At 58.0% G+C, this 24826-nt stretch overlaps 1 protein-coding gene across 4 annotated transcripts in view; it reads right to left on the reverse strand.

The window, feature by feature from the left end:
- The window catches only part of Src (SRC proto-oncogene, non-receptor tyrosine kinase), a 43679-nt gene that overhangs the window by 7155 nt on the left and 11698 nt on the right, over positions 1 to 24826 (reverse strand). The window contains exons 2-9 of one of the 4 annotated variants that reach the window (XM_047540225.1): positions 21269 to 21486; positions 10499 to 10648; positions 9335 to 9589; positions 8145 to 8244; positions 7937 to 7954; positions 2803 to 2835; positions 1826 to 1924; positions 1583 to 1686 (exon numbers count right to left, since the gene is read on the reverse strand). In XM_047540225.1, coding sequence (XP_047396181.1) covers positions 1583 to 1686; positions 1826 to 1924; positions 2803 to 2835; positions 7937 to 7954; positions 8145 to 8244; positions 9335 to 9581 — 601 coding nt within the window. In that variant the 5' untranslated portion in view covers positions 9582 to 9589; positions 10499 to 10648; positions 21269 to 21486. The remainder of the gene's footprint in view (positions 1 to 1582; positions 1687 to 1825; positions 1925 to 2802; positions 2836 to 7936; positions 7955 to 8144; positions 8245 to 9334; positions 9590 to 10498; positions 10649 to 21268; positions 21487 to 24826) is intronic. The other 3 variants (XM_047540224.1, XM_047540226.1, XM_047540227.1) reach the window with 3 other exon arrangements.

Below are 24826 nucleotides of genomic sequence, written 5' to 3' on the forward strand. Positions count from 1 at the left end.
CAGCTCCACAGCCAAGGCCCCAGCTCTGCTCTGGGCCCAGTGCCGTGCCTGCCTGAGCCTGGAGAGAGAGGGGCCAGGTGGACAGCCCTGTCTCTCAGGCCTCACTCTGGGCAGCCACAGAGGCACAGCCAAGCAAGCCAAAGGACACCTGAGCAGAAGAGGCCCACCCCAAACCCTGGTCCTGGAAGAACTCAAACCCGGGGCGTGCGCCCCAGCTGAAGCTCACCCTGTGGATCGGTCTCCTCCTCTACACCCAAGATTAACTGGGAAGGCTCAGTCAGACCACGTTCAAGGGCCTAGTACAGAGTGGGCGCTCAGTGGGAACCTGGTACCCACATGGCTGTTTCCCCGCCTGGCTGCTCCCTCTCTGGCTCTGCCCACATGGGCTTTGTCCGAGCCCAGCCCCGTGCTGTCTCCCTAACACCAGTCTTGGCTCAGGCGGAACAGGTGGCTGGCAGAGGCAGCGGCAGCCCTGGAGGGAGACCTGGTGCTGGGCGAGGCCCACAGGCTGCCAAGGGCACGCTGGACCCTTCCTGCCCTCCGCAAGCCTAGAAAGCTTCTGGAGGGAAGAGCTGCCTCCTGCCCCTGGGCTGACTGGAGCCCCTTAACCAGAGCCAGTGGGATGCTGGACGGAAGTGGCCTCACCTGTATGAGGCTGAGCCCCAGAAATGGGACTCAGGAGGAAGGTCAGCCCCTGGCAGCCTCAGGTGGAGACTACAATCCCAGCACAGAAGGGAAAATAAGGCCCAGAGAGAAAGGATGACCAGCCTCAGGACACCCAGTGACTCAGGCACAGAGCTGGGACTCCAACCATACCCGAGGGTCAGCCATGGCTCCTGCAGGTGGCCCAGGCTGCAGGCACACAGAAGCCACCGGTCTGAAGCTAAAGCGCGCTCTGACTGCACGGCACATACTGGCATGCCCATGCCAAGAGGCCACATGGTCACACAGGTCCGCGCTCCCCGGGCACAGGACAAACCCACCACGATTCACTCCCACGTAGCAAAGCACGGTCCTTGCCACCCCCACAAGCCTGGAGCTGCACGGGTGCCCCACAGGACTGCTCCCAAGCCCACGTGCAGGACCTGATGCTCAGCTTTCCCAGCTCCCGCTGAGCCCCAGGCCCACAGGAAGCAGCCCTGCTCCGTTGCCATGGTGACAGGGCTCCTGCAACCCACTTTCCGAGGGGCTGGAGAGAAGGGGGATGATCTTCACTCTCCAGTGGGGGAGGGCGGGAGAAGAGCCCAGCCAGGACTGTGGGGGAAGGGCAGCCCCAGGGGCCCTGGAGGGGAGAAGAGGGGCCTGGGAATGAGTCCTGCGTGTAACACAGACCTCCCGACAACTGCACCCATTGCTCATTTGAGAAACTGAGGCCAGGGAGGCCAAGCCTCATCTCTGGCTGTACTTCTGGCCACCCCAGCTGACTTCATGTTCCTCAAATACACTTCCCTGACATCAATCCCGCTGTTCTCTCCGCTTGGAGGGTTCTCCCGACACCCCGCTCCGCTCCTATGCATCTGCAACACCCAGCTCAAACCACTCACGAGAACTCATCCCCGCTGGCCAGCAGCAGTGACCATACCTTTCGTGGTCTCACTTTCTCGCACCAGGAAGGTCCCTCTTGGGTTCTCCGTGTTGAGCAGCAATCGCTCTGACTCCCGCCTGGTGATCTTGCCAAAATACCATCTGGGGTGGGAGGGACGAGAGCGATGCTGATGGTCCAGACTCCTGCCACCCACGGGGCCCGTCCCTGGGATGTGGCGGGGCCAGGGCAGCCAGACTTCTCTCCAGCCGAAGACTCGGCTGGGACAGAGGCGATACTCACTCCTCAGCCTGGATGGAGTCAGAAGGCGCCACATAGTTGCTGGGGATGTAGCCAGTCTGTCCGGTGCTGAGTGAGTGGGCCAGCCACCAGTCTCCCTCTCTGAGCAAGGGGAGGAGGAGCAAAGAAGAAAGGGCCGTCATTAGGTGAGCCCAGGTGCCTGCCACCTGCCCAGGTGCCATGCAGGGCCCCTGCAGCCCAGGAGGCACTGGGAGGCGTAGCCCAGCCCGTGTTCCCAAGCGCACCAGGTGGAGCTGGCCTGGACTTCTGCTCCCTGTCAGACGCCACTACCAAAGCTGGCTCAGGGGAGCTTTGTCCAAGCCGGGCAGGACTGAGCTCAGTCAGCCTCAGCCACCAGGCATTGTCCTGGGACAGGAGGGGAGCAGCTTCCTTTCAGATGTACCCAGCCACTTGCAGATGCCAAGGGCTAGGAGAGGGAGGGAGGGAGTGCCCTTCTCTGGGGCAAGCGACACTGTTACAGAGAGAAGGCTCCTGCCTGAGGTGGATGTCAAATCAAACCTTCGAAGTTTCCCCAGTCCGGAGACTCAGAAGCCCAATCCTGGAAGCTGGAGGCAAGGGGTGGCCCTTTGGGGGCCCAGTGACAATCTAGACCCTGGCCCTGCAAGCTAGAGCAATGCTTGCCTCTGCTGCAAACCACAGGCCACACCTAAGGGGCCTTAGCTGAAAACCACAGGCCTCCTTCTGCAGCTCACCCATACACAGGGGGAAACTGAGGCCAGAGGGGGCTGGGACTTGCCCAAAGTCACAGAGTCACAGAGTTGGAGGGACAGGTGGCAGAGTGCCAGTGCCAGGGCATTTTTATACTAACTGGCCCAAGAGAAGGAGGAGGAGAAGGAGGGGGAAAAGGAGGGGGAGGGAGAAGGGGGAGGAGGAGGGAAGAGGAGGGGGAGGGGAAGGGGGAGGGGACAGGCAGGAAGTGCCGGCGGGAGGGCCGGTGGGGCAGGGCAGGGTGGAAGTACCTTTGCAGCCATCTGAATGTGAACCAGGTCTGGCTGGAGCGGGGTCCAGAGACAGAGGAGGGAGGAACAAGCGGGAGCCCAAGGGGAGAGAAGAGGCAGAGACGGGGCTGTGAGAGGCAGGGTGGCCGAGAGCCGGAGCAGGAGAGCCAGGCGGTGCTGGGCACGGGCACAGGGGCAGCCACAGAGGCCTCGCGTCCAAAGCAACCGACAGGGGCGGGGAGTGGGTCCACCGGACTGAAGCGAGGCCAGTGGGCAGGGCAGCCCAGGAGCCAGGGCCACCCGCGGTCCTGCTGTGCAGGTGGGGAGACTGAGGCCAGAGAAGCAAGGGCCGCCCTGCGTCCAGATGAGGAGGCTCCTGGGGCCGGGTGGTGCCGGAGGACAGGCTGCCTGCCGTCAGCTGACCGGGCCAGAGGCTGGCGCCTGGCAGCATCCCCAGCCCGTTTTTAAGATGCAGGGGCGGGAGCTCCCCTCCGACCTCGGGGGCAGGCGTGTGCCCCACACCCAGGACTCACTGGTTGGGCTGAGGCTGGGCGGGAGGGTGCGGGTTCCCTTCTGATGGGAGGCAGGGCTGGGGCTGGGCGTATGGGCCCGTCTGTTGTGTGACGCTGTGCCCACCTTGCTCAAGCCCACCTCAGGAAGAGGCCACCAGGCCCCAAATCTCCACCACCCCCTGTGTGGGCATTTGCATTTTTTTTTTTCTTTCCCCATTTGACCCTGGGAATCACCATGAAGGAAGGAAGGTGAGGCTCCAGGCCCCAGCTGAGGAAACCAGGGCTCAGAGAGGGCTGCCCAGGCCAGAGCAAACCAGCACTTTCTTTGTAGAGTTGGGGAAACTGAGGCACAGAGAGGGGCAAGGACTTGTCCAAAGTTACAAAGACTCAAATCATAGGGGAAGAGCTGAGTTCCTCCAGTCCAAAGCCTCCACCTCCCCAGAGGGGAAAACGAGCACAGAGAGGGCAGTGACACACCCAAAGCCACACAGCGAATCAACGGCAAGACAGGGATGAATATGAGGGCCCCTGAGTGTCCACAGCCAGACACAACATGCCCTCTCAACCTCTCAGGGGCCTCAGAGAAGTCAGCGGAAGGCGCAGGAGGCAGCAGCGAGAGGGGGGCAGACTGGCCGTACCAGACTGGGCCAACGCCCAAGGCCTAAGGTCTAGGGTCTGAGGCTACAAAATGAGGCCAGAGAGTCAAGTCCTGGGGGTCCCCAGGTGCCCAGTGCAGAGGAAGGCTGGCAACACCTGCCCTCAGCAAGCAGAGCTCCTGACTGCCCACACTGGCCCTCATGGGAATCTGGGTTCCCAGCCGAGTTTGGGGGTCTCCTCACAAGCGCAGGGCAGGGCAGTTTTAGTATGGGGTTCAAGGTCCAGGACTTCGCTGCCTGGACCCTAGTGGTGTCTGAGAACGTTAGCTCCAGAGTCAGGGGCCCTGGGCACCAGCTGCATGACCTCGGCTCCTGCACGTGGAGTCCGGGGTCTCAACTTCTGGTCTGCCGGTTGGGGACAGTTGTGCCTTCCGCTGAGAAGGTAAACCGCCAACAGGCCTCAAACCGCGGCTGCTGACACGCACAAGCCACGCGTGGCTTGGCTAAAAGGTAAGACAGCACTGACCCCTCTCCTCGGCGCCTGCCCTGCTCCCTGAAACAGTCCAAACCCAAGCTGCAGCCGGGGCGGCAGAGCACGCCTGCGATCCCGTACGCAGGAGGCAGAGCAGGACCATCACAAAATGGAGGCCGCCAGGGCGACTGTCTCAAAGTAAAGGGCTGGGGACGTAGCTCAGGGGTGGAACGCCACTGGGTTTGATCCCCAGTACCACAAAAAAACTAAATTTAATTAAAAAAAAAATAGTTCCAGTCTCCAACAAGGATTTGCTGTGTGACCCTGGGCAAGCAGCATACTCTCTCTGGGTCTTATTTCTGACATCTGTAAAGAGGAGATAATATTTGCAGAACCTCCCTTGCATCAAGCTGGGCTCAGAGTACACTGAGATAATGATCATGATTACCAGCTGGACCTCAGTTAGCCCACCTGCCAAATGGGGCCATCCATTCCTATCTTCCCACGTCAAAAGCCTGAGAGGTTCAAACCTGCCTCAGGGCTGTGAGCCAGCTCCGCCCGGATGGATCCAGCCTGGTGAAGGAAGCCAAACCTGGCAGCGGAAGAAACTGCAGCACCGGTCGATCAGGCCAAGGCCTTTGCTGGCCAGCCTTCCCTGGGGCCTGGTCCTCATCAGATGGGAGGAGAAGTGTTGGACAGGAGTCCTGCACTGCCTCCTTACACCACCACTGCTGCTCACTGGCTGTGTGACCTTAGCCAACTGGTCTCACCTCTCTGAGCCTTAGGATCCTTTTTATGGGCACTAACCCTTGTGTCCAGTCAAGCTGGTAACATCCAGCACGTGGAGGCTCTGGAATCTGGAACACAGGTCAGCTTGACCAGTGATACTAACTTGCTTGGGCTGTGGGACTGGTCAGACATACCGTGGGGACTGCGGACAGGCTGGGCAGCTAAACAAGGCCCAGCCAGAGAGGAACAGGCCCAGGGCTAAACCAGCCAGAGCCCAGGTAGGGGGCAGCAGGACAGTTAAGCCTGCAAACCCTGGGACCTGGGTCCTAGTCGTGGGGTGAGGGAAGGGGGAGGCCAGACATCCCTGGAGGATGTGGAGGCAGGTCCTCTGGGGCTCTGAAGTCCCGAGCTGCCTGCTCCATGCCCGGCAAGGAGGCAGAGGTCAGTTGAAGGGCGTTGCCAGGTGGCATCTGCTGGAAAGCCCCCAACGAAGCTGCTGGAATTCGGGTGTGGGGAGGCCAGCTCGACTGTCTTCCAGAATCAGACCTCAGGCCCCAGCAGGCCTCCTCAAATCCAGGGCCACACAGCACCCAGCGTACTAAGGCCTGGGGCCACTTGGCACCAAGACCCGTGCCCCAGGTTGTCTGCTGCGTGAGGACCCGACCAGCCCTCTCCCTCCCCAGACTCCCAGCCCAGCCCCCAAAAAGGGCCCCTGCCGTATTCAGAAAGCCAGCCTAGGCCATAAGGGACCCTGAGCCTCAGCGGTGGAAGGACATGCGGGGGGTCCCTGGGGGAGGTTCGAGATCCCAAAACCTCACATTTGGGTGGCCCATCTTCCACCGACCCCCCCAAGTCCCCTTATCTCTCCTCTTCCTCTAATGCCAACCGTACCGCTGCTCAACTTCCAGGCTGGCGTTGGGTGACCACTCAGAGAGGAGGCCCCGACCCAGCAGCCCCGCCACCCAGGGCCCTCCAGGACACCCAGGGGCTTCCCACTGAGGACACTCCGTCACTTCCAGCCCTCCAGGCAGCCCCCCACTCCATCCTGGAAAGCAGGAAGAAGGGAGGGAAGGGGCCAAAGGAAGGAGTGGGGGTCGCCCTCTGACCCTGATGAACGAGGCAGACTCGGTGTCCCAGCCTATCCGCCCGCACACCTGGGTTCCAGCTGTGACCCCGGCCGTGACCCCGGCTGGGGGCTGAGACGCCTGGCGGGGACCCCGTCCTGCGGAATCCTCCTCTGCAGGAGCCTTTCCCCCTCTGGGTTCTGCTGTGCTGCACACCTGAGACCCTCCTACGAGGACCACGGGCTGGAGAGCTGGCCATTCTGCCTAGCACCCTCTACTAGCTGTGTGACCTTGGGCAAGTCATTTCATCTCTCAGGCCTCAGTTTCCTCATCTGTAAAATGGAGTAAATAAGAGTTCCCACTTCACAGACTGTGATGATTCATAAACAGAACAACCCACTTAGGTCACTCTGCGAAGGCCCTGGCTTGTACAAAGCGCAACGTGAGCACGTAGTGCTGGGGTGCCTCTGCCCCAACACCAGCTGGGCACTCTGGAGAGCCAAGCGGCGGGGACGGAGCGCCAGAATCGGGCAAACCAGAGCAGCCCCGAAGGAGCTCCCATTCGGGGGAAGCAGATTCAAACAGCTAGTGGCAGAGAATGGAGCCACACCCAAACTGCGGGCTGGGGCACAGCTCAGGGACTTGCGTGGCCTGTGCAGGGTCCGAGGTTCAATTCCCAGAACCGCAAAAAACAAAAGCAAAACCAAAAAGGTCTCTGACGTACTGAGGTAGGGGGGTGGGAATGGGAAAACCCCCACCTGCCAGGACAGCGACTTTGAGAAGGAGGATGTCACAAGTCCCAATCCCGGCCTTGTGACTTGGAGCCATGCGACCTTAGACAAGGGCCTTCACAACTCTGAGCCTCAGTTTCCTCATCTGCAAAATGGAGACGCCCTCTCCCCATCACGACTGCCTGGCAGGACCAGAGAAAGGAGCAGACAGGAGGGGGATGTGGGTGAAGACTGGCACCTGGCGCCTGTTTCCTTTCACCTCACAAAGAAGCCAGTCCTGCCCTGGACCCTGAGGGATAGACAGGAGCTGGCTGCACAGGGGAGGGGCAGGGTGCTCCAGGCAGAGGGAACAGCATGCACAGGGAGACACACTCAGGGACGGTGGAAATGCCCCCCTCCTTCGCCAGGCCTTTGAGGACACTTGGAGATGGATCCTCTCTACCCTCCAGAACCTGCCGCCACCCAGAGTCCTGCAGGCCGAGGCCCTCCAGCCCTGCACCTCCCTGAGGGGCTGACACCACAGCTCCACCTGCACACGACTTCACTGTCCATCCCCGTCTCTGTGGCCATCATCACCAGAGGTACACCGCAAGGCCAGGACGTGACCCCAGCCCACCCTCTGCCTGCCCCTTGGCTGGGGCTGGGGCCACAGGCCGGCTCCCAGACGCGTTCTGGCCCCTCGCCATGCTCTGGCTCCAGGAAAGAACGGACAAGGCCTTCTCCACCCGGGCCCCCTGGGCCAGCACTGGACGCCGCATGCAGCCTGCGCTCACTGTGGGCTGACAGATCAGAAGGGGGACGGGAGAATGAACAGGAAGGGGGGGCAGAGGCGGGAGGCCGGTGCCATGGCAATGGAGCACACCCAGTTTCAGTCTGTGACCTGCTCAAGCCAGGGTGGGCACAAGAAAGCTGGGAAGTTTGGAGCAGTGGGGACAGCCGAGGGCCAGAGACCACAGGCAGGAACCTGGGGGGTGGACGCACATGCAGACAGCAGCACCCCAAGCCCAAGCAAAGCGCCCACCCAGCCCGGGCCCATGAAGTGGGTACACACCTGACATCCACCTTCCTCCTAAGGGCCAGCGAGAGAGAAGCGGAGAGAAGGAGAAGCTGAGAGGTGCAGACAGGGCCCAGGATGGGCAGGGGACCCCACTGGACTGCCCAGGGTTCCAAGGTGCTGCTCCCTGCCGGCAGTGCCTGCACACAGGCCGGAACCCCACCTCCCCGCAGGGGCCAGCGGGCCATGGGGCAGGGGCACTCACGTGTTGTTGACAATCTGGAGCCGCTCCCCTTTCTTGAAGGACAGGTCCGTCTCTGTCCGTGACTCGTAGTCATAGAGGGCCACAAAGGTGGTCACTCCACCTGCGGGGAGGGGTAGAAGCGTCGGACCAGGGGAGCCTGCAGGCCGGTGGGAAATGCAACCAGAGGAGTGGGGCTCATCCTCCCCAGTCACCAGCGATCCACCCGCGGACGCCGGCACGTGAGCTGCAGTCACGGCACTTGCGAAGTCTGTGCGCGCCTGTGGGGCGCGTGGGGCGCATGCATCCTCCAGTCTCAAGTGTTGGGCTTCAGGTGGCGCTGGGTGCACCTTGTCTGTGTGGTGTCTGTGTCGCCCCTTACTACTAGAAGCTCCCCGGAACAGGCATCTGTTCTGTCCCCAGACCCCGGCTCGCAGTAGGTGCTCACAAAATAACTGGCTGAAGGAGCCAGAGAATTAAGGGCCCGACACCCGGCGTGGGAGGGGCTGCTGTCCCTCTGGGGATCTGGAGGGAGCCTAGCTGCAGGTTACCGTCTACCCAGAGGTCAGGTGCCCCCATGTTAAATGACAATCCCTGCTCCATGCACCCTTCAGCTCCCAGCAGTTCCCTCCCGCCCTTTGTCTCGGGGCACCGGAAGCTTCCAGGCAAGTGAATGAGTGTCTGTGGGTCCGTTGTCTCGCGTGGGTACATGTGTGCCCGAGGGGTACGGGCTCTCCAAGCGTCTGCGCATGCACCTGTGCATCTGGACACCCAAGACCGCGGAGTGTCCGGTGTCTCTATGGGCACTGTGTCTGTGAGTGTCGCGGAGGTGTAGACCCCTGGCATGTGCACGTGCCCGCGGCGGGAGTCTCTAAGATGCCCAGGCTCTGCCAGGGCCCGCTGACTGCCGGACCCCGCGGCGCCAGCAGAGGGCGCAGGGGCGCACTCGGGGCCGCGGAGTCGCGGCCGCCCGGGCCTCAGCCGCCCGCCCCGCTCCCGCCGCGAGGTGGCAGCCTCGGCCCGGTCCCCGTGCAGCCCTTGCCTCTGGGCCCGGCGTCCCCCCAGGCCCCGCGATAGTCTGCATGTGACTCTCCCGGAAGGCGACGGGGAGCGCACCACACCTGACGGGCCCCGCAGCCGCCCACCCGGCCACGGGGACTCCCCACGGAGCCCTTCCCCTCCGGGGCGCGCCGCCAGGCGGCCGGGACACTGACCGGCCAGCGGCCCCGCCCTCTGCGGGGAGGTGACGGTGTCCGACGAGTTGAAGCCCCCGAAGAGCTTGGGCTCGGCGGCCGCGGGGGCGAAGGCGGCGCCCGGGCCGCGGTGGCCGTCGGCGGAGGCCGGCTTGCTGGGCGTCTGCGAGGCGGGGAAGGCGCCGCCCGCCGTGTGGGTGCCCTCGGCCGGCTCCAGGCTGCGGCGCCGCTGGCTGGCGTCCTTCGGCTTGCTCTTGTTGCTGCCCATGGTCCTGGCTGCAGACGACAGGACCGCGGTGGAGGAGCGGCTGGGCGCGGGCAGGGCGCCGCACACGCACTCACAGATGGGGAAACTGAGGCCCGCGAAGGGGGCCAGCCTCGTGGGGTGAGATGGCCTCAGCCCCAGTCCCTTATACTGAAGATTCCCCTAAAGGGCTCCTTGGGACAGGGTCAGGCACGGAAGGAACACCCCACGATCAGAAGCCCTGACCTCCCCACCTCCCCTCGGCCACGGTTCCAGGCCCTCTGAGTCATGTCTATGTGCCCAGCACCTGGCGCACAGGAGGGACTTGCTTCAGGTTTGTTGAACAATTACACGGCTGGCTGGCTGAAGTTGTCTGACACCGGGAGGCGGGGAAAGGTGCTAAAATAAAATTGCCATGGAGGCGGCAATCCAGGGGCGGTTTGGAGGCGACGCCTGGAAGCCCACGCCAGCCGCCGGGCCTTTGCATGTGCTATTCTAAGAAGGCTCTTTCCTGACCCTTCACCAGGGTAACTCCTGCCTCCTTCAGTTCTCAGTTCAAAAGTCACCTCCTTAGGAAAGGGTCTCTAAATTCTTTCACCAAATTAAGCCTCCCTAATTTGTGCCCCTCCTTGATTACATGTGCCCCCTTTTTAAAATTTTTCTGGGATTATGTGATTTGGGTCCTGGGTTTTTGTCTGTCTTGTTGGCTGCTGCGCTCCCAGTGCCTCTCTAGCATTGGGTGTGGCACACAGCAGGTGCTTAATAAACAGCTGAAGGAAGGAAGGCCCAGTGAGGAGTCCAGGGTGAGGATACTCCTGTGGGAGGCCCAGGGAACCCTGGAGGAGCCAAGGAGAAAACTCCCAGTGAGGGGCCCTGCCTGCCTCCTCGCCCGTCTCCCACCCCTGCCCGGCAGCCCAGCCCCACCCCAGCCGTCACCTCACCTGGTGGAAGGCAGGGCCGCCCCAGAGGATCTGGGAAGCAGCCTGGGGTCTCCGCTCAAACACCAGGTATGGAGTCCAAGGTCTGGAACTTCGGAGACCCTACTCTGCCTTTCCAGGCTGTGTCCCCTCTCTGGGCCTCGGCGTCCTCATCTGCAAGTAGAGACAGACAGCCTTCTCAGGGCTGTGAGGTGAGGAGAGACGCCATGCCGGCCTCACCGTGGGTCACTGCATCAGGCCCTGCTCGGGCGGCGGACGCGGGAGCCCCGCCTGCAGTGTTCTTCCCCTTCCAAGCCAGCCCTGGGGAGGGCGGAGCAGGGACTGCAGGTGCCCAGGGCCGGCCCTGGAACTGACCCCCAGGTCCAGGCCTCAGCTCTGCCCCTACTCAACCGAGTGACACAGGCCTAGCGCCCTGCGCCCCTTGGCCTCCGTAAACAGCAGGGTGCTGTGACCAGCCTGGCGGCGCAGCACCCCGAGCCGCCCTGCACATCAGCTGCCCTGCCGTGATGCTGGACGCACCGCCCTGGGTTCTGATGGTGCCCCAGGATGCTGACGGCCCTGCAGTCCATCCGGAGTTTTCTCTGAGAACCCACAAATGTGGAAAAGTCCTTTGACGGGTTGGGACCTGGGGCAAGGCTGCCTGCCCACCTGCCGTGCAGGACCCAGCTGGGACCCCTCCTGGTCACAGGCTGCTCAGCTGCACAATGGGGATGAGGCCTGCATGCTCCCGGGGACCACCTGCTGACCATATGGGGCTGAGGAGGCCCTGGGCAGACCAACTCCAGTGCCCAAGGGGTCACCAGGCCTCCCAAGGGAGAGGCCACCAACCTGGGGACAACCCATTCTACCAAGGTCACGGTGTCCATCAGCCCTCATAAAGCTGGCGTGCCAAGGGAGCTGCTGACCAGCCCCCTGCATGGCAGGGCCCACCCGCCCACTCCCACCCTCGGATGGCCAGGCTGTGGTGGGCTGGGCCTCCCTTGCACAGTCCTCAATAATGGTGACCGGGATACGTCAGAGTGGACTCTGGGAAGGGCGGGAAGACATAAAACCTCCGAGGCCCTGCACCTCGAGGACTGACAGCAGGCCACTCGGACACGACCATGATGAAAGCAGGTCCCACGAGCACTCTCGACTCGGCTCCCTGCAGCCAGGAGGGCCTGGCACCCACGAGGGGCTCTGGGAATACCGCAGGGCACAGAAGCGCACTTCCGCAGCCTGCTTCCTCTGGCCAGGGCCACGGTATGGGGGCTGAAGATACTCCAAGACAGTCAAACGCCCCTGAACCCACACCTTGCACGGCATGCACCTTGCTCTAAGCACTTGGCAAATACTGACTCCTTGAATCCTCACAGTCTAGGAGGTAGATGTTAATAGTGTCCTATCGTACTGATGAGAAAGCTGAGGCACAGAGAGATTGACGAACTTGCCTGAGGTCACACAGCACTGTGGAGAGTAAAAAGAAGGGGAGGAAAGAGGACCATACTAGGCAGGCAGGAATAAGGGCTGTTCAGGGGGTCCTCCTGCCCTTATGGCCTCTCACGGGGAGCAGCCAGACGCCCAGATAGAAGGGAGTGAGCACCCCAGCCCTGCTCCTAGAGACAAGGTTTTGGGCCCTCAGCAAGGCAGAATGTTTGAGGAAGGACAGGCCCATCTAGGGTGGGGGCCTAGTCTCAGCACAGATGCCAGGCCGCCTGACCCTGAGCGATAACAGCCTCCGGAAAGCCAGGGCTCTGTCCACTTCCCCAGGACACAGGTTCTGCACCCCAACGCAGAGTCACCATGAGTTGCCCAATGGAGATGGGCCACCCAACCCACCTCGTTCACACTCTGAGGTGGAGCCGGCCCCTCGGGCGAGGGGAAGCAGTGGGAGCCCTCCTGGGGTGCCTGCAGAGCAGCTCCTGCCCACACTCCCACTCCGCCCGGCGGGCTCTCCTGCAGCTCCCACTCCGCCCCAGCACTGGCCAAACCCGTCCTGAATAGGCTCAGCCCCCCCCCCCCCCCCCAGCCTGCGTCCTACCTCCAGGCCTGTCACAGGCTCGGACCTGGCACTGCAGGGCACCCTGCCCAGCTCAGTCGTGCGTCCGATATTTGCAGGCACCTACCATGTGCCAGGTCCTAGGCTGGCTCTGTCTTCTGGAGCCCAGGGTAGCCCCTGACCCCTCCATCCCTCCAGCCAGGGCCCTGTCGTCCTCGGCCCTCAGCCTGCCCTCCTCCCTGCCACCAGCCCCATCTCTGCAAACCACACAGCCGGAGCCTCCCCTGCTCAGTACTCTCCACGGAAACCAATAAGAAGTGTCCATCAGAGGGGACACCAGCCTGGTCAGCCAGGGGACACCTGTGCAGCCCTCAAGAGGAGCCAGAGCTCAGCATGGCTGACAAGATGCTCAGGAGGTGACCAGAGGACAGTGCCCCTGTGCCACAGGACTCTCGGGAGGGCTGAGAGGAAGCCTGCGAGGTGTCCTGTGGCACCACCCGGCAGGTGGGAACTGCCGCTACTGCTGTCACACAACGGTGTGTGCGCGTGCGCCTGTGTGGATGCACATGTGCTCTGGAGAAAGTTCTGGAAGGATTCCAAATACTTCACAACGTTTCGCTCAAGGAGCGTAGGCTGGGGAAAGGAGAATCCTTCTCACTCTATATCCTGTGTCAAATGACATTTGCGAACTGCTTTGTCATTTTTTCTTTTAACAAGACTTTAACACATCCGAGCATCTCCCATCTTCCTTCCCCTGTGGGCGAGGCCTACAGTGGTCGCCCAGGCCTGCCCAGGCTGCAGCTGGTGCTGCCCTCTCTGGCCTGTCCTCTCACCGCCCAGCCCGACCTGGGGACACTCATGCACTCCCACCTCCTGGCAGACACAAACCCTGGCCCCTGCCCCAGCGCCGCCCTACTGACGACCCAGGGCAAGCCACCTTGGGTGACCCTCAGCATCGTTCTCATCTTCAAAATGGGGACGTTACCACCCCATTTAATTTAGATTAAACATAAGCCCTTGGTAGACAGCACACAGCGTGGCCCACGGTCATCCCTGTCACCAGAGGACAGGAGGAGCAAGGCCAGAGGAGGTGGCAGGGCCTTGAATGACAGGCGCAAAGTTCAGGACATACAAACGGCTGATTCTCAACTGTCCTGACAACATAAGGTCCCAACCATGTCAAAGGTGGGACCAAGGTTCAGAGAGGCTAGAACCTGGCCTGAGGCCACACAGCAAGGGTGTGCAGCAGAGCAGCACTGGGTGCTGGCAGTTCCAAAGAGGCATCAGGATGCACCTCTGGTGCCCTGCCCACGTGCTGGCATAGAGCCCACTGCCCAAGGGCACACAGAGGGCAGAGTGCAGCCCTGGGCACTCCTGAGAAGCACAGGCATCCAGGAGGGGCCAAAATGCAGGCCCGCAGCCAGAATGCCAGGAACAGGTGCCAGCTTGCCACTTCCCAGGCACAGGGCCTGGTGGGGGGCTCTCCGCCAACCCCTCTAAGTGGGACTTGGAATGATCGTTCCTACATAACTGCTGTGGGAAATCACAGGATGGTATTGAAAAAGCACCCGGCGCCAGGAAGGGCTGGATAAATCCCAGCCCCGCTGTCCCGCTGAGCAAGAGCCTCCCGGCCCAGCCCCTCCCGCCACCCCACTCTGCGCCACACCAGGGCGCGGCCCTCGAGGACTAGGCTGGGAGCTGATTACCAGGGAAGGCCTCAGAAGCCACTCCCGGAGGGAGTCCAGAAAAGAAGAGCCGTGGCCCTGGGCTGAGTGTGTGCCCAGCCCTAGTCCCCAGGGCGATGGCATCTGGAGGTCAGGCCTTGGGAGGTAATTAGGTCATGGGTGGGACTGGTGTCCTCAGGAACTGCAGGAGACCAGCGCTGGCTTGCTCTCTGCCATGCCAAGAAGACAGCGGTCTGCAAACCAGGAAGAGGGCCTTGTCAGACCGACTGCGGCACCTTGACCTTGGACTTTCCAGCCTCCAGAACTGGCAGAGGGCATCAAGGAGGGGCCAAAATACAGAAATTAATATTCAGGGTTTTGTTGTGGATATTGTTCTATTGTTCTTGTTATACGTAAATCTTTTAATGAATTTTTTAACTGACACATAAAAATTATACACACATATGGGGCACCATGTGATGTCTCGGCACATGCACACATTATGTAACGTTTAGCTTAGATTACACATATCTAGCTCCTCAAACGTTTTTCATCTCTTTACAGCGAAAACATCCAAAATCCTCTTACCTAACCTTTTTAAAATATACAGTATGTTGTCATTGTCATTATTCTCTCTAGACACTCTCCTGTTCAGAACACGAAAACTTCTCACTGATGTTTAACTATAACTTAGTATCCATGGATCCAACTAAATGTTTGTTGTTTAAGCCACACAGCTTATGGTATTTAGCTACAGCAGCAAAAGTAGACAAATGTGCATGCCAATGCAATTAAGTCAGAAAAAGAAATAGAATAAAATGGATTTAGAAAAGAGAAGATTATCATCTTCAGATGGTATGAATATAGATCTGAGAGATATGAGAGAATTACTGGAAAACCATTCAACAAAAAGCAAATAAAAATGGGCTGGGGTTGTGGCTCAGTGGCAGAGCACTTGCCTAGCATGTGTGAGGCACTGGGTTCAATTCTCAGAACCACATATAAATAAATAAAATAAAGGTACACCGACAGCTAAAAAAATATTTTTTTAAAAAAAGCAAGTTAAGCCGGTCATGGTGGCGCATACCTGTAATCCCAGAGACTCAGGAGTCTGAGGCAAGAAGATCAGGAGTTCAAAGCCAGTCTCAGCAAAAGCAAGGCACTAAGTAACTCAGTGAGACCCTGTCTCTAAATAAAATACAAAATAGGGCTAGGGATGTGGCTTAGTGATCAAGTACCCCTGAGTTCAATCCCAGGTACTTGCCCCCAAAAGAGCAAATTAAGGCAGCAGGAAATTAAATTGATATCCAAAGATCAGTAACATACCAAGAGCAATCAAAACTATAATGAAGCCATGCCTGTAATCCCAGTGACTTGGGAGGCTGAGATAGGAGGATCACAAATTTCAGGTCAGCCTCAGCAACCTCACAAGGCCCTAAGTAATTTAGTATAACCCTGTTTCAAAATAAAAATAAATAAATAAGTAGCTGGGGATGTGGCTCAGTGGTGAAGTGCCCCTGGGTTCAATCCCCAGTACCAAAAACAGAACAAGCAAAAAAAGAATCATTTGACCCAGAATATCCATAGTGCCAACTTATAAATAGAAGTATATGGATAAGACTAGCCAGAAAATTCCTAAAAAAGAGTAACAAGAGAAAAATGACCAACCAGACTGTAAAACTTACTAAAAGTTCACAGTAATGAAACCTCTGTGATATCAGTAGATAGATCAATGGAATAGAGAGTATGAAAATTATCTTTAAATACAGGAATTTAATCTGTAATGAGTGGCATTTCACACCAGTGAGGCAAAGGTGAGTTATTTTTAAATGGAGTTGAGACCAACAATCTGTCATGAGAAAACAAATGAAACTGGATCTCAATTTTACTCCACATGCCAATAAATTCAAAATCAATCAGATTTAAACCACAACCAAATTGAAACCATAAAGCTCTTAAAAGGGGAGGAGAGAATAAATCTTCTAAACTCAAAATGGGGAAAGCATTCCTAAACACAATGCAAAACCAAAAATCACTTCTAAATGTATAAATCAGTCTACTTAAAAATCTAGACTGGCCAGTGGCACACGCCTGTAATTCCAGCAACTTGGGAGGCTAAGGCAGGAGGATTGAGAGTTCAAAGTCAACCTCAGCAACTTAGTGAGACCCTGTCTCAAGATAAAAACTATAAAGGGCTGGGGATGTGGCTCCATGGTAGAGTGCCCCTGGGTTCAATCCCAGTACCAAAAACAAAAACAAACAAACAAACTGCCTCCAGGCTTGGTAAACATAAACCAATTCAGGGGAGGGGCAGGGCCCATGGTAGAGCACTCACTTAGCATGCTCCAGGCCTGGGTTCAATCCCCAGCACTACAAAAAATTCAAAATGGGAAAATATTTGCAACTCGTGATAGACGAGAGTTTTTTTCTTAACATATAATAATGTCCTGCAAAATAAGAAAAGTGACTAGATGGTTTACAGAAAAAGCAAGCATACCAAACGTCTCCTAAACATATTCAAGACGCTCAGCCTCACTCATAAATGCAGATGAAAACCATAGCAGCCCGCCAGCACCGCAGGCCGGCGGGCCTCCACCACGGACAAGCCTCCATGAACCTAACAGCAGTGAAATCACACAAAGTATGTTTCCACCACACAGAGAGCAAGAAACCGATGACAGAAAGAAATCTAGAAAATCACACACACTTCTCGGTGGCCAAGAAGTCCAAGAAGAAATCAGAGAAAACCAGGAGATGCTTCGAGGTGGAAATGAAAACACAGAACAGTAAAAGAGAATCTAAGAGAAGTGTGGGTCGTGAACACCTGCATTCAATAAAGAAGAAGAACCATCTCCCATCAGCAGCCTGACCTTTCCCCCTAAGACACCGGCAAAGAAGAACGAAGCCAAAGTAAGTAAAAGGAAGGAAATCATAAAGATCAGAGCAGAGATTGCTGAGGTAGGAAAACAACAGAGAAAATCAACAAAACTAAAGATTGGTTCTTTGACAAGATCAACAAAATTGACAAACCTCTAGCTCATCTGAACAAGAAAAAAAAGAGAAGATTCAATTTACCAAAATTAGGAATGAAAGAGAAGACAATACTCCTGACCTCATGACCCAGGCCTGTGGTCCCAGCTGCTCAGACGCTGGGGAGGAGATCGCAGGTTCAAGGCCAGCCCAGGCAGCTTAGCACAGCGCTGTCTGGCCCTGTCTGGAAATCAGACACCAGGACGGGGTGCCGCTCAGCGGCGGGTACTGGCCTAGCACATGATCCAATTCTAGTACCACCCCCCACACAAAAAGTAAAAATAGAAAAGAAAGACGGTGCTAAGGGTCTACTAGGAACAACTCCGCCAACATTAGCCAACTCAGATGAATTCCTAGAAAAACACAAACTACAGAAACCAAGAAGAAACGGAAACTCTAACCCAAAACAAGTGAAGTGCTCAAGGGGCTGGGAACTTGGCTCAATGGTAGAGCACTTGCCCCCCATGAGGGAGGCCCTGGGTTCAAAACCCAGCACAGCAAAAAAATAAAATGAAGCCAGGCGTGGAGGCGCACACCTGTGATCCAGCGACTTGGAGTCTGAGGCGGGAGGATCGAGTGTTCAAAGGCAGCCTCAGCAACTTAGTGAGGCACTAAGCAACTCGGGGAGACCCTGTCTCTAGATAAAATACGAAAAAGGGCTGGATGTGGCTCAGTGGTTAAGTGCCTCTGGGTTCAGTTCCTAGTACCAAAAAAGAAAAATAAAATAAAATAAGAAGATAGCACTTTTGAAATTTCACGCACACACAGCCCTGGCTCAGAGAACTTCCCTGTTGAATTCTTCCCTAGGGAACATCCCCAACTCATTTCATGGAGCCACTATCACCTTGATACCATGACCACACAAAGATATAGGAAAAGAAAATCATGGGCTCATATCTCTTATGAATATGAATGTAAAAGTCTTCAACAAAATCCTGGAAAACAGGATCCAGTGCCATGTGAAAATATTACACGCCATGCCCAAGCCCCCCCCAGTCCATACAAGGATGGTTCAACTTCTGAAAATCAGGTAAAGCACCCGCCATACCAACAGAACAAAGAATAAAACCCACACGATCACCCCAAGTAGGAGCATTTGGCAAAACCCTACACCCCTCCATCATAAACCCCACCGAAAAGGGGTTTTCTCAACCTGCTAAAGGGCAGCTCCTCTCACTTGGCATGAAAGGTAGGGCGCTCCCCGCCACCGGGAGCAAGCACAGACGTCCACTCACGTCGCCGGGGCTCCAGGGTGCACCGAAGTTCCAGCCAGGGTGATTAAGGAAGACGACGAGATGCCAGGTACCCAGACAGGGGAGGAGAAATAAAATGACCTCTGCAGGCAACAGGACCCTACACATAGGAAATCCTAAGGATTCCACTTTTTAAAAAATGTCAGAACCACAAATGAGTTCAGCAAGGGTGCAAAGTACAAGATCGACATATTAACAAAGGCCTAGAGCTGGACACAGTGGCAAGAGGACCCCAAGTTTGAGGCCAGCCTGGGCAACTTGGCAGAACTGTCTCAAAACATAACAAAGGATCGGGATGTGGCTCAGGGGTAAAGCACCCCCAGGTCAATGCCCAGTACCACCTAAAAAACAAAAAAGGCCTGCGACGCTCGGGCGCAGGGCCCACACCTGTGCGTCCAGCCACTCGGAGGCAGAGGCAGGAGGGTCCCGCTTCCAGCCCTGGGCACCCTGGGGAGAACTGGTCTCACACTAAAAAGGGCTGTGCATGTGGCTCCGGGTGGAACAATCGCCTCGCACGTGTGAGGCTCCGGTTCAAACCTCAGCACCACAAAGAAAAAAGAGTCAAGACAACCCAGAGTGAAGGAAAATCTCTGCAGATCATAAATCCAACGAGGGACTGGTACCTAAAATATATTAAGAGTTCTTACAACTCGGTGACAAAGAAACCCCAATATAAAAATGGGGAAAAGAACTTAAGATCTACCAACGGCCAATGAGCACATGCAGAGCTCAACAGCACTGTCACAAAGGAAATGCAAACAAAACCACAGCAAGGCGCCCCAACCCCCACCAGGAGGCCCTGTCAGGCGTCCTGGACCTGGAGCCCGGTACTTTCTGGTGGATGTGAAACAACGGAGCACCCTGGGAACAGGCCTGGCATTTCTCAGGCCAAACAAAGAATCACCGTGGGGTCCAGGACCTTGAGCCAGGTGCAGATCAGGAAGGAATGAAAAGATGTCCAGCCCGAGGCAGGAGGGCACAAGTTCAAGGCCAGCCTCAGCAACTTAGTGAGACTGTCTCAAAATTTAAAAAATCAAGTGCACTGGGTTTAAGTTCTCGGTGGTAGAGCACCTGGGTTCAATTCCCAGTTTAAAAAACAGCAACACGAGCGTGTACACACACACGTTCACCACGCACCGTTCCCAACAGTCAAGCAATGGACCTGTGTGTCCATCAACTGAGGACGGATAAAGGAAACGTAGCAGACACAACAGGAATGCCAGTCAGCCCTTTAAAAAAGGATAAGATCTTGTCATTGGTGACAGCTCGCATGGGACTGGGGGTCACTATGCTAAGTGCAGTGAGCCAGGCACGCAGACGGAGCTCAGAGGCTGAGGAGGTGGGCTGCGGCTGGGCGGGCTAAAGGGATAAAGATGGTGTACCTTACACTGTTTTTAAAGATCAGGAAGGAATTGTCTTTAATGTTTCCACCATAAAGAATGACAGACCAAGCGACAGGCATGCTCGCCATGCCTGAATACCACACAGTGCACAGGCGCGCGGACGCAGCCCTGGGTCCTCCTGCACACGTGCGATTTCTAGCCAATTAAAGCATCGTAGGGCTGGGGATGGCTCAGTGGTGGAGCGCTCGCCTGGCATGCATGAGGCCCTGGGTTCAAGTCCCAACACCACAAAAAGAAAGAAAGGAAAGAGAGAAAGAAACATTTTAATGTGTTCAAAACAGATATACATGACATATCCTCAAAAAGAAATGGTATTTGGTGAGAAAAAGAAATGAAGTATGGACACGTGCCGCCCACGACATGCGTGAGCCTGGAAGTGCTACACAGCGACACGGGAGCGGGGCGGCTCAGGGGCAGAGCCCCAGTCGCACGCACAAGGCCCTGGGTCCGTCCCCAGTTTGCGCTGCGGAAAAATAAAGGTCCCTTTACATGAGATGTCCAGAACAGGCCCATCTACAGAAGGAGGAAGCCACCTCTGCCCCCGCATGGGGGAGTGGGGTGGGGGTTCACGTAATGACTAATGTGCGCAGTTTCTTTTTGGGGTGACGAAAGTGTTCTAAAATCGACTGTGGTCAAGGTTGCACAACTGTGAAAATACTGACCACCATGGGACTGCACTGTAAACAGATGAACCATGTGATGGTTAACTTGATCTCAATGAAACCGTAGTATGTTTTTTAGAAAATAAACCACGCTGAAGCCACCGTTCATCCTCAGTTGGCAAAATGACACCTATAAGATTTATCCCAAAATTAGGTGATTTTAACCCTAGGTGGGTGAGAATGAGGAGACCAGAGGATCTGGTATACATCAGCCCTACTTCTCTGAAGCACAAATTGGCATGATTTATCCAAATCACAACTGCACTGGTCGACTCTGCAGTTTGGAATCCACCCTACAGGTGTCCTTCCACACAGACACGAAGTGTGTGATAAGCAAAGGGTGGAATCGACCAAAACATCCTTAGCTAAGTAAACCAACATGGTTCCATGCATGCTGTGGAATACTATGCAGCCATGAAAAAGACAAAAGCAGCACAAAACAATCTCCAAGCTTCATCATCAAGAGATATGCATCATAAGATGGGTCTGATGGTTAACATCTATAGTCCCAGCTACTTGGCAGGCTGAAGCAGAAGGATCGCTTTAAAACCCAGGAGTTTGAGGCCAGTCTGGGCAACAAAGCAAGACCCCATCTCAAAAATTAAAAAAAAAAAAGTGGGGAGAGGGGCTGGGGATGTGGCTCAGTGGTAGAACCCTTGCCTAACATGGCCAAGGTCCTGGGTTAAATCCCCGGAATTATAAAAAGCAGAGAATGAGTCCAGTGAAGAACAGACTGTGTACTATCTCATGTTTAAAAACATTTTTTTAAATGTCCATGCTCACATGTGCCTGATCTCCCTGGAAGGACACGCCGGGCTCTGCAGCGGTCGCCTCTGGCAGGGAGACCCGTCTCCTTCCAGGCTGTCTGAACTGATTTTTCTGCCGAGTGTGCGCACGTGCACATGGAAGCTTCCTCCTTCTGAAGGGCCAGCGCGGGCTCACCTGGCTTCAGATCCGGCTCTGCCGCTCACAGCCACCTCTACCAGCCTCTGGCTTCCGTTCTGCAAAGGGCAGGACGAAGATCACACCCCAGCTCGGCTGACACGGAGGGCCGCGTGCCCAGCCAGCCGGGGCTCCCTGGAAGTGCAGCACCGTGGGCTAGAGCGCCGTTACTGTGGACACCAGGGACTGCTCCAGGGACTGCTCCCGGTCCCAGGGAGCCGCAGCAAGTGCTCGCAGAACCAGCGCCTCCCCGGCAGGGAGAAGCTGGGGGCCTCCTGGGCGAGGTGCCTTGACAAGGCCTCGAGGACGAAGATTTGCAGAGGACTGTGACCCTGGCAGAGGGAGCCGGAGCACAGGAGGGGCGGAAGCGAAGCCCTGGGAGACCATCACGGGCACCCGCGGGCTCCTTCAGCAAAGCTCGGCTGAGCACCTGCTCTACTCCAGCCACCCTGCGGGCAGCACCAGCCAAGGCACGAATTACAGAGAGCACAGGGCAGGCACTGAAGGGCGGGACGGAGCTCGCCGTCCACACTCGGGAAGGGAGAGGGACTGCCGAGGGCGCGGAGCTTCTGAAGAGCGCCTCCCCACTCATCTCCAGCCTGGAGGGAAAGGCCACCGGCTGCCTGGCGTCCAGGCACAGGAGGGCGACAGCTGCTGTCTCACTGGGGCTGGAGGAGGGACTGGTTCTCAGGTGGCGACAACGGCGATGTCCGGGACAGGCTCCTGAGAAGGGCACTGCCGCTAGCCTGGGCCTGCCTCCCTGCCAGTGCAGCGAGGGAACTGGGCACAGAGCAGCCGAGCTGCCTGCGGGAGCCACGGCTGACCCACTGGTCCACGGAAACCTGGGCACCAGGCCAGCCGGGAACGTCCTCACCGCTGAGCTCTCGAGTCCTCGGCAGGACCGCTACACAGTGACCCAGGAGGGGCTCAGAGAAGTCAGGCGGGGCGTCTGGGCCACTGCCCAGGCAGCAGAGGGCCAGGTGAGGTCTCTGGCTCTGGCTCTCCGGCTCCCAGAGTCACTGGTCCCAGCTGGACTCGGAAGGAATCCTTATACTGGGGACTAAGGAAGTTCCCTTGACCAGTCCATTTTCCAAAAGAAGAAATGGAGGCCCAGACAGGGAGATGAGGCCCCAGGCCTCCACACTGCTGAAGACCCCGCTCCCACCCCTCAGCGTCTGGGCCAGGGCAAGAACCTAAGAGGAATGGAGTGGACGTGTCCCCAGCTGACGTCCCAGCCTCCTTGTGGAGCGGCGCGCCAGCACCAGCCACCAGCCACCCACAGAAGCTGAGGCTGGGGCCCTGAGGCGACGGCCCTCCCGCCCTCCACACAGATGGGGCCTTGGCCCGACTCGCTGTGCTCCCGCACATCAGGCTTCCTTGCTCGCCTGGTCGCTCCGTGAGGTTTTGTTTGTTTTGGTGCAGGGGCTCAAACAGGGGCACTTAACCACTGAGCCACGTCCCCAGCCCTTTTTATTTTTCGAGACAGGGTCTCGTTAAGTTGCCTACGGCCTCACCAAGTTGCTGAGGCCAGCTTTGAACTTGGATCCTCTTGCCTCAGCCTCCTGACCCCCAGGCCTGGTATAATTCTCAAGTGGCATGTCCCAAGGCCACGGCCTGGGCACAGGGTGTGAGCAGGAACGTTCTTCAGCCCTTGCCGAGCACCACCAGGAGCATCCCACCACCCGCCCCACAGATGCGGAAACCCGCGCAGACAGGTGGAATAACTGCCTGGGATCCTGGTTCCTGGCAGCTGGTGACAAGTCCCCCCACCGACACACCTCCCTAAAAGGGGCTCCCTGCCAAGGCCCCTGGGAAGGAGCCACAGAGGGAGTATGGGGGACCCCAGTGGCAGGGGGTTTCTGAGTGGGAGGTCCGGCAGAGTGGGTCGCTGTCGGCCCTTGGACCAGGCATGAAGAGGTCCAAGGAAGACCCCAAGAGGGACCTGATCACCATTCAGGTCAGGAAGGCCTGGAAACCAAGCAGGGACACCAGGGCTCTCTCAGGGTCCTGGGGAGGGGTGGGGGACAAAAGGACCCGTCCCACAGGGTCCTACCAGGCACAGAGATCCCTAGCTCTGACGGGCTCTCGGGGCCAGGAGACACCCAAATACGGTGGGCTTCCTGGAGGAGGAGAGCTGGCTGATGGAGGCCAGGAGGTGGGGTGACCCAGCAGAGGCAGCTCCAGCCACTGCCTGGAAGGGGCCGCAGGAGCCCCTGGACGCTCTGCCTACCACACCACTGCCAATCTCTCCCTCCGCCAAGGCCCACATCCAGAGCAAGGTCACCAGGAAGGAGGGAGACTGGGTCCTCCTGCCATGGCAGCCCCTCGGGCTTGGGGGGCTTCACCCCAGGGCTCACTGTGGGTGGCAGGAGGTCACAGCCCCAATCTTGGGAACACCTTCCACGCTCTCCTCTTTCACACAGAAGTCTGAGGCTCAGAGAGGGGGATACCCTCCCCTGGGTCACACAGCAAGGCTGAGGCCTGCTCGTGAATGAAGATGTGGGCCCAAGAGCACCGAGCTGAGGAGGAGCCAGCGCCAGGGGTCCACCGGCCAGCTGGGTCTCGGACACCCAGCCAGGCAGCACGTGATGGTCTGAAGAGGGCTGAGCACCACTGGCCTGCAGAGGGCCGGGCGGCAGCGCCACGTGGCCCTGGGCAAGCCTGCCCCAGGACACGGGCTCTGGGCCTAAGGATCCTCAGCAGACGCCCCTCAGGATGAAGGGTGACGTGGGACACGGAGGGGACAGGTTCTCCTCCCAGCTCTCCAAGGTCACCTCTCCCAGCCCTCAGCTGCCCACCTCTACCAGCTGGGGCGGCTGGGCTGGGGGAGGCGCCAGCCGGCTCTGCCCGCGTGCCCGCTGTTCCTGCCAGCACTCGGCTGCCTCCGGCTCTGGGAACACAGTGCCCCCTCCCGCCCACACCCCACAGCAGCTCCCTCCAGGGACACCAGTGGGCAGGAGTTCCCAGTGGCCAGGCCCTGCCACATGATCAACCTGGGCTCAGAGCCCACAGGTAAGGCCACAGAGGCCCCTTACCCACCCATGAACAGGGACTCTGGCAGGTCCCTGAGGGACAGGGCACCTGAGCCCAAGGGGTCAGCAAGGTGTGCAAACCCCAACGCTCCACCCGCTCCCTGCGGCTCAGGCCTGTGCCGGGGCTGCTGCCGCCCTCCTCCCCAGCCTCCGTGCGGCTCCCTGCCCGCCAACTCCAGGGCACCCTGAGGCCGAGCACAGGCAGCGCCAGACCCTACCCGCCCCTCCTCCCTGGGCTTCCGCAGCCCCAGCACGTGGGGACTGAGAGCTGGACGGCCTGGTCCAGGGCCTCCGCGGGGCCGCTCCCTCCCTAGGACTCCTCCCAGGACCCCCACAGCTCGCTCCCTCCTTCAGCAGGAACCCCTTC

Source organism: Sciurus carolinensis, chromosome 2 (genome assembly GCF_902686445.1).
Source record: "Sciurus carolinensis chromosome 2, mSciCar1.2, whole genome shotgun sequence".
Classification (NCBI taxonomy): domain Eukaryota; kingdom Metazoa; phylum Chordata; class Mammalia; order Rodentia; family Sciuridae; genus Sciurus; species Sciurus carolinensis.